This window comes from Aulonocara stuartgranti (genome assembly GCF_965226115.1).
Source record: "Aulonocara stuartgranti genome assembly, chromosome: 11".
NCBI classification, from domain to species: domain Eukaryota; kingdom Metazoa; phylum Chordata; class Actinopteri; order Cichliformes; family Cichlidae; genus Aulonocara; species Aulonocara stuartgranti.
In genome coordinates this window covers 580,356-590,000 of record NC_138947.1, presented here as the reverse complement: position 1 = coordinate 590,000, position 9,645 = coordinate 580,356, and the positions used below count along the sequence as shown (strand labels likewise).

General features: G+C 50.4%; 1 protein-coding gene across 1 annotated transcript in view; it reads right to left on the bottom strand.

Annotated features, from left to right (window-relative positions):
• Positions 1-9,360, bottom strand: part of LOC309716471 (atrial natriuretic peptide receptor 1-like) — a 66,264-nt gene extending 56,904 nt beyond the window's left edge. Inside the window, exons 1-3 of the mRNA XM_082550267.1 lie at positions 9,260-9,360; positions 8,345-8,438; positions 7,451-8,238 (exon numbers count right to left, since the gene is read on the bottom strand). Coding sequence (XP_082406393.1) covers positions 7,451-8,183 — 733 coding nt within the window. The 5' untranslated portion in view covers positions 8,184-8,238; positions 8,345-8,438; positions 9,260-9,360. The remainder of the gene's footprint in view (positions 1-7,450; positions 8,239-8,344; positions 8,439-9,259) is intronic.
• Positions 9,361-9,645: the final 285 nt, after the last annotated feature.

Below are 9,645 nucleotides of genomic sequence, written 5' to 3'. Positions count from 1 at the left end.
ATGTAAGGTGTTTGTATCTGCCCGCCGACACAGTGGCTGCATTAAATAACCACAGCCTCGGGTTTTTCCTAACTGAAGGAAAACATCAGGTTAACGAGCGCTCTAAGCTCGCCATCCTGCTGATGCGTGCGGTATCCTGACCCTCCGCTCAGAGATGACGCTGCCATTTTAAATCTTTCCTGATAGCTTCACTGTGCTGCAGTCAGCTCAGAGCACCGCAGGCAGTCAGAGCTGACGTCTCCGTTTACTCAGCAGCAGAGCGCAGGCCAAGCTGCCGCCGCTTCACTAGCTCGCCGTCTGTATCTGAGCGTGACCTCGCACGCAGGAAAAGGAAGCTTCACTCGGAGGAAACGATGGAGTCAGAGCCGTATCCAGCTTCTCGTACTGCCACTGGTTTCCTTTGAGGTCAGAGGACCGCGCTCCTCCTGTGTCAGGTTTCTGCTGCTTCCTCTTTCAGGACATGCGAAGCAGAAATCCAGGCTGCAGATGCAGACAGACACAAGCGTTCACCTCTGCACGACCTCCACGTCCACATTCGGTCTCAGGCCTAACATGTGCACGTGTGCCCGGTGTGGGTCCTGCAGCTCTTTTACTCTGCGGGCCCTGCTGTCAGTGTCACACATACCAAATCGACCCGAATCCTTTTTGAGCTTTTTATTTCTGTACTGACGAGCAAACCTGGAAGCTTCGGGGCGACCAAGCAAGCGATGGTCACAGTCAGAGGATCCCTGCAACTCTTCCAGCTGTCCCAGAATTCCCGTGCACATTTTGTTCTGGGCCCTCCAGTATCAGCTCCATCCGAATGTGAACCTTCATAAAATCAGGTCGCCGTGTCACTGGCGTTTAAACCAGGCTGAAGCTGAGACGCTCAGGAAAAGCTCCAGAGCGTTCCTCTGAGTTATGTTCGGCTGAAGGTTTTCAATTCAATTTTATTTATACAGCACCAAATCACAACAACAGTCGCCTCAAGGTGCTTTATATTGTAAGGTAGACCCCACAATAATACATGCAGAGAAAAACCCAACAATCATATGACCCCCTATGAGCAGCACTTTGGCGACAGTAGGAAGGAAAAACTCCCTTTTAACAGGAAGAAACCTCCAACAGAACCAGGCTCAGGGAGGGGCGGGGCCATCTGCTGTGATTGGTTGGGGTGAGAGAAGGAAGACAGGATAAAGACATGCTGTGTTTGTTGCCATTAATGCGTTCCTGAAACTTTCTCGTGTAAACAGGGTGATCCTCCATCAGCTCATCCACTCTGATCACTTCTTGTTCCTTCACACAGAGTGGAGAAGTTCCTGTTTAAAGAAAAGCGCCACTGGGGTTCACACACGGCCCAAAGTCGAGCAGACCGCAGATCACATGACCTGTCAGGTGATCAGGAGCACAGACAGAGGTCACAGCTCGACGACGGATGTCTAAAGTCACACGAGGTCAGACCTACCAGCTGTAACCACCCATCGTACTCAAGAACACCTGTGCAGGAGGGTTGAACACCAGCTTTCTGATTGGTACATGAGCCACCTGAGTTGCAGCTGCACCCACCGGTCTGAACATGCCCCTTCACAACAGTAACGACAGCAGATTGGTGGTTGGTGTCTGAACCCCCGTTGGCAGGCTGCCGGCAGGTGGTTCATCATCGTGACAGCTCAGACTGAGCCCCCCTCACAGATCTGATCGCCGATCAGCTGATTTTCCAGTGCACTCAGCTCCACGTCTGCAATCAGTTTCCAGCTCGGCGCCGTGACATCATCCAAAGCGAAGCAATAAATTTGCGGGTCGCCCCCCGCCCCCTCCCAGCCCCTCACTACTGACATTCCACCATATTAATCTTTAACCGCTGCCAGATGGACAGGAAGCAGCAGAGTGGGCTGAAGCACGGCCTCGTGGGTACGTTTGTTCAGGATGAGCTGCTTGCTTCATCACCATGGCGACGGCACACGGAGAGCATGATGTCAGAGGATGTTTGAGCTGCAGTTTGGCTTCAGTAGTCCAGAACCGCCAGAACCACGTCAGTCTGCTTCCTGCAGACATCACCAACGTAACAACGAGCTTTCACGCCGTAGGACGTTTCTCTCAGAGCGACTTTGACCAAAAACAACCGCACGCACATACAAATAAACGCACTATGTATGTTATAAATTGACTGTACAGAAAAATTAATATTAAATCAACTTTGCTAAAATTATGTTGAACTGTAGTCTACTCTGGTCCCGTCCCCAGGCTAAACCCCCCAAAATGTGACCATCCAGAGTTGGGACCAGGAAGCAATTAAAAACCAGCAACAACAGTAAAGTTACAGCGGGATACAAATAACATCGGGCTGATCCTGCCACGATTTGCTCCCCCGGTTCAAATCACAGACAAACAGGATCCCACAGCTGTTTATGTTTTTGAACACATTTTCACAGAGAGGCTTTTTTTGATTTGATAGCAATGTTGAACATTATTACACAGGAAAAAACAACTGCATGTAAAATAATGACACCGTGAGCCTCTGCCTTTGTAAATGGAGGGACAGAAACTGCTGTAAAACCTGCAGACAGTCAGATTAACAGTATTTCGTCTCTATCTGCCATTCTGCAATTCATCTCATGTAAACAATAACGTGGCCACAGCGTGACGTGGAAAAAGCCACATACCTTTGACGCTGCGTGACGAACTCTGTATTCCTCGTCCACACGTAAACGCAAAAAAAGGAGTTTTAAAAATCTCCGTTTTCAGTGATTCGAAACGCCGTTTACGTGGACGAAACAGCTGCGTTTTCAAAAATACCCGTGTAGGTGCGGACGCAGCGTAAAAGAGTTAGTAGTTTATTTTATTACCTGTAATTTATTGCAGTTTACTTGTATTTGCTTAATTGTTTACTAAATGTTTGAGGTGTGAAGTAAACTGCAATGGAGCAAAATATGGGCGTGGTTGGAGGATGTGGTTGTGCGTGCGCGCCGGGGGGCAGCATTCTTCTTGTAAAACAAAGGGGGGCCTAGCGAAAAAGTTTGGGAACCACTGGCTTAAACGGTGCGTAAAGAATGGAGAACAAACTTTGTCCAAAAACCTCTCGTGTTTTTATTTTTAGCAGTCTCTTTTTTTCTGCAAAATGAAAACCAAGTTAGCCTTTTCTGTTGATACAACACCTCCTTTGGTTGGAAGCGGTGCTTAAACAATGGAAAACACAAACTTTGTCCTAAAACCTCTCATATCTGGCTGGCCTCGTTATCAGCCGGCAGCCATTAGCATTAATGCGTCAGCAAACAGTGACGCGGTGGAATCAGCGAGTGCTGCAAAGAGCTCACGCTGAGAGCACTCGTTAGGGTTCACTTTGGTCTCCAGTGAGACTTACAAACTAGTTCCACTCTCGGCTCCTATTAGCCCGTTAGCTGCGAGGAGCTAGGAGCTCGCCCCCTTGGTGGACTGGGATCGAGGGTAGAGTGGTCGTGATCGGGAGGTCGAGGTTTCAAATCAACTGAACGGCTACCCTGAGGAACCCCTGAGCGAGGTACCGTCCCCACACACTGCTCCTCATGCGCTGCACTGGTGGCTGCCCACTGCTTCACTGGCTGAATGGGTTAAATGCAGAGGAATTTCCCTATGGGGACTAACACATACACATTATTATTATTATTAATGAGGGCAGGGCTGATGAGCTGAAGCAAGAGGTTAATCAGCTGGAGGGCTCTTCAGTCCCAGGAGCTTCTCTGCAAACTCTCAGGGCTCATCTGCACCAAAGGACCGACGCCTCTGCTCACAGGAAACTTTGAACCCATGTCTCCAACTTGTCAACTGGAGTCCAGACTGGAGCTAACTGGATGATTATTCTGCCTGCTGCTGACCGGTGTTGTGCCAAAAAGTGATTGTCTGCCAAAAACTGATTTCCGGTATTTGCCAAAAACTGATTGCTCGTATTTAAACTGCTATAAGTAACTTGTTGGGCTATAATAGGTGAAACATATGTCAAATGCATCCCTCATGGATGACATAAAGTCATCTTGAGCCACAAACAACATTCGTGTAACAAGGTAGAAGCCGCGATCAGTTTTTGGCAGTGACTTTTATATAACCTTTATTTATCCAGTTAAAAAAATCTCATTAACATTAAAAATGTCTTTTGTAAGAGTAAGTTGGCCAAGAGGACAGCAGAAATGGCAGCAAATATTACAATATTTCTGTAAAAATATTTTAAGTGGGGATAAAGGACCGGATTGGTTATAATGTAAGTACAATAGCAGAGAGTTGTAAAGATACTTGAAAAACAGATATTGTTTTAATTCTATATATAACCCCTTTGTAAACCCTGTTCACCGAAGTCTATTTACGAACATACGTAAAGATATTACACATAAAAAATACACAGAAACATTGGAAATCAGTTTTTGGCAGACAATCACTTTTTGGCACAACACCGGGAACCACAGGAAGCCGTTTATGGGTTTTTATCTCAGTGAAGCCTTTCAGTGTAATCGTCCTGTTGGCTGTGCTGACAGAGACGTGCGTGGCGTTTTAACGCACAGATTATCCAGAAGCTTCCAGACACACTGTAGCCTGCAGAAGACTTATTTCCCCACCGCAGAGCTCCTGGAGTCAAACTGCAGCTCACCTGCAGCTCACACTCCTCTGAGGCTGATTCGCTGCTGTCTGATGCCGTGCCTAATAAAGAGGCTGAGCTGTACTCAGAGCAGCTTGTCTCATAGTGTTTCATTAAGGAGACAAAAGGCAGACACAAGGTAAAATTAGCCTCAGTGTGTTTGGCAGGAAATACCTACAGATCTGATAGGCGTCCGCGGCGGCCTTATAAGGCGGCAGGTTGTGACCTCTGTTAATGAATGTGCTGTCGGGAGGTTTGCTGGCTCTGTGGGAACCGGAGAGGGAAGCTGCCTGAGGCTGTTTGTTCGAGCTCTCGGCGGGTTTACACACTGATACACCTCCGCAGATAGAGGACGCTCGATTTATGACTCCATCGCTAAACTGTGGCTGAGCCGAAGGCACCACGTCTCAGGTCCCGTGCTCCCCCTCAGCTCACCCGACAGACTTTCACTCCCACAAACTCCCAGCCTCTCTGAATTATCCATCACACGCGAGTCCCAGCCTCGCCTCCTGCTCCTGCTCTGTGTGCGAACGGCTTCACGGACGCTTGAAGTCCTCGCTTTGTACTGGAGAAACTATGCTGTTATAGTTTGAAAGCAGAAATGATGAAAAGACGATCAAAGACAGCGAGCGACGCAGGAAGGTTAGAGCGCTTTGTGGATGACTAAAACCCTGAAAAGTCAGGGCCTGCAGGCAGCTCGTCTGCACGTCTGCACCTCAACCCGGCCGAGGCCGTGATCTCCGCTCACGGATCTCAGCTGGAGAACGGGCCGAAGCTCCGAGAGCAGGAATTTTTCTGCAGGTGTATCTGCACGGCGGCTGGGACACGAAACCCAGGTTAGAGTGTCACGAGGAAAAAACAGCCAGATGTGGGTCTACGGCGGCAAGCTGTAGCGGTTTTTCAAAATAAAAGCCCTGTGCTCCATGCAGGACTTCAGAGGCTAAAGAGAATCTGGTCAAAACCGTAAAATCATCCACATACGCAGCTTACTGAAACACAGCTTTCAGCACCAGCATCCGTACTGCCAGCTGCTGTCAGTTTATCTACACTGCAGGACGATGCTTTACTGCAGTACCGAGTCAGAATCCTTCTGTTTAGACTCTGAGGGCTCCGGCATTAAACCTGAACGCAGGTCTGATCATCTCTGACAGGAAATGACTTAACAACAGGTGTGTGTCTGCAGCTCCTCTGGCAAACCTGCCACAGCATCGCGGTCGATTCAGCTCGAGTTTCTGCCTCTGCTGCAGAGGAGGGGAGGGGGAGGGGGTAGAGGATCGCACACGCACACATCGTTTCCGTGTGTGTGCGTGCGTGCGTGCGTGTGTGTGTGCGTGCGTGTGTGCGTGTGTGTGCGTTCCTCTGAGCATGTATTCATATCTTTGTGAGGACCTGTCCCCGCGAGTTTGGAGCATGTTAGTGACAGGGTTAAGGTGGTTTGGGGTAAACGGTCAGTTACACGTCCCTACAAGTTATGAATACCTGACGTGTAGGGATGGGTATTGATAAGATTTTCACGATTCGATTCCATTTTCGATTCTGTTTAACGATTCTTTTTAAAAAAGGAGAACACTAAGGTCGATTAGCTCAGAACTTTGTTTTATATCTTCTCTTTGAACAAGGTAGAAATTTAGGAGTAACATGGCCTTACAAACCCAGCAGTGAGATCTTAAGAGATCCAGCCTGCGGCTCTTCAATGGGGTGTCACAGGGTCCCCAGGAAAAAACATTGTAAATGTAAAATAATAAAATAAATATTCTTCTGTAGCAATTACACAAGAATATCCAGTAATGTCCCTGCCTACAATTAAACACATTCACTTACTGAAAATCATCTGCTGTGGCAAACGGGTGCAAGCCTTTGACCACAAACTGAGTCTCTGCTCGGTGACGTTCGTCTATCCTGCCTGAAAGGAGACGCTACCAGCAGACTGCAGCGAGAACTGCCAGCATCTGAGCCAGACTCTGTCTGTCTCATCATGGTCACTAAATGCACAGTAATGGCAGGTTTGTAATAAGGCAGATCGCGCTAACATAATATGTTAGTTGATTATTTACCTGCCGCATTAACGGGAGAGGACGTGCAAACGTTACCGCTGCTGCTGGGTTGAGATTCACGAGTCCGGAGCGGAATTAAAAACACGACATTCATTTAAGGTCATCGCGTGTTTTTTGCATATTCGTAGTGTTTCCTCCCTTCAATGAAATCTCTACTTTGCAAGTATTGCAAGTTGCCCTGTTGTCATCCGTTCTCGTAAAGTGTAACCAAACTTTTGAGCGTCTGAGCCGCCGTGTTTCCTGCCAGGTAAATGACGCTCCGCAACGTGGTGACGTCATTCGGGGCGACTGGAATCGATAAGAGAATCATTTGCAAAAATGGCAAACAATTCCAAGGAACTGAAACAGTGGGAACCGGTTCTCAACAAGAACCGGTCTTCGATACCCATCCCTACCAACGTGTGTGTGTTTGTGTAGCAGCAGGGTGATGCTGTGCACAGATAAAGGTTTCCGATTGGACAGACCGGTGCGATCTACCTGGTGCCTGCTGGTTTTTCTGGACTAACACAAGATGTTGACAAAGCTGATTTCTAGATAATTTTTGCTGCGAGGAAAACAGCGTGGTGTGGACGTCGCATAACGTCAGTTGCGAGAATCAAAGAGAAAGCACGCCACCGAAGCTCGCCACATGCTGAAAATGCCACGTCCAGGTGAGCAGCTCTCTGATTTGCTCGAGCGTGTTTGTTCACATTCAATTTTAGTTAAAACTCTGATTTGATTCAGATGACCTTAACGTACAGGTGTCATGAAGGGGGCGTCACCTACAGAGACCAGTTTGGAAGCACGTTTATTTGGCGGTCGGTCGCGGACTCACCTCGCCCGTTATCCTGGATTTTGGAGAGGATCTGGGAGTAGGTCACGGACTCCTCCATGAACACGCTTTCCTCGACGCTGATGTTGATGTTGCTCAGCTCCATGTACAGACCCTCGATGGCGAAGTAGCACGGCCGGTCATCCTTCTTGTTGTCGCTGAAGACAACCATCACCTGTTCCCGCCACCCAAAATGCTCGCAGATCCGCACTGCGAACCGCCCAAGCTTCTTGTGCGTTGGCCCCGTGTTGGTGATGGACAGGTACGTTCCGCTGGAAAATGCCACGGCTGGGGCGCCTGCCGTCACCATGGGGACGCTCCAGTGGGTGGTGAAGAGGCCGACGGGGGAGGAGCTGTAGGAGCAGCCGGGCCCGATGAACACCCACGGGTTGTAGGCGAGTTTCAGGTCCACCGCCATGAGCGGGGCGACGGACTCGGAGCACATCCCATCCTTGTCCTGGCTGTTCTTGAAGAAGTACACAAGGTGATGGTTGGGGAGGAGCGTGGGGTCGGCGTTGATGTTTCTGACGGCCCGGTCCACGGCAGGGCCGATGCGAGGCCACGCCCACGGGTATCTGGTGTTGTTTTCTGGTAAAATGACAGCCAGTGTGATGTTCTGGAGGCGTTCGTGGTCATGCTGGGTTTGACCCAGGCCGTAAGTTCGGGCCTCCGCTGGCAGGCTGAGCAGAACCGGCAGAGCCAGCAGGAGGGTGGCGCCTTCCTTCCAGCGGGCCATCCTCCACCCACAGGTGGTCCACGTCCACCGCAGCTGGGTAACCGAGCGCCGCGAGCTGCAGAGACACAACAGAGGCATTAGCCAGGCCTGAGGTGTGAAACTCGCTGTAAGCAAAGCCTAATCACATGCTGAGCACAGCGCGAGCTGCCGCCACGCCTCACCTCACTCCAACAATCTGCTCCGTCAGTCCTTAAAGGCCTCGCCGAGGCGGGGGAGACAAACTCCCTGAAGCGTTCCTGGAAGACCGTCCACCCTCTAAACAAACAAGATGAAGCCGCCGTGATGTCAGACAAATACGCGCCATCGGTCGGCCTCATGAGCGCCAGACCTGCCTGTGCTAAAGTGAGACCGCCATTGAAGCTTCATACCATAATTTATTTATACAGCACTTTAAAAACAACACATGGCTGACCAGCAGAAATAATAAAAATACAATAAATAAATAACAATAACAGTGTCAGTTACCCACTGAGTCAAAGGCCAGTGAATAAAAATGAGTTTTGCACTGATGTGCAGAGGAGGCTTCGGGGCCACAGCAGCGGACGCACGTTTCAGCCGTGATTTAGGGGCTGAGACCGTCCACTGCAGGAAAACACGCTCCTCGTCACGCCTCGTTCACACACACACTAACACAGACTGGGGCAGCCAGGTTTCGAACCACCAACCTTCTGATCAGTGGATGCTGAACCTCCTGAGCCACAGCCGCCCCTAAAACAACCTGAACGTGGAGCAGCTCAGGGCGTCAGACACACTGTGGATGGGGGTGGATGTGGGTGATGGGTTCGTGCTTGTCTCCCAGTGCAGCTTTCAGCACAGAGGCAGGCTCAGAGGTGCCACTCTGCCACGCCAGTTGCTCATCCTGCATCTGTGACCGTGTGCACACGGGATCACCTGCGGGCACGTTGGCACTAACGGGCTTCCATACACGCCGTGCCTGAAAGCGTCTGCGCCCGCGGACCGCAGCTGTCCGTCCTCGGGCTTCCTGAACTTTGCCCCCGGAGGAAAAGTGTGTCTCCAAACTTTAACGCTGTAAAAACACGTTCAGAGATAAAAACACGGAACTTCAGCACACTTACATTCAGCGCGTTCACGTGCGCGCAGATCAGCTGTAAATCCTCCAAGTCCGCTCAGGTCACAGGCACGAGCCCTCCGGAGTGTCAGCCCGAGCCCACTCAGCTCCCACTGCCACACAGCGGCGGAGCAGCCGGACCGACCACAGCCTTCAGGGCGGAGAGCCGGGGAGGAGCGGGGGAGGAGCGGGGGAGGAGCGGGGGGAGGAACCAGACCAGGGCTGCACAGCAGAGGCAAACAGCCTCTACAGCCCAGCGGCGCTGTCACTGCGCCCTCTGGTGGCCGCCTGCAGTTCCTCTGGTGTCCAGCAGAGGCAGCAGAGCGTCAGTCTCCACAGACGCCCATGTTATCAGAATCAGATCATTTATGAGGAAATGATGTGTTTACAGTC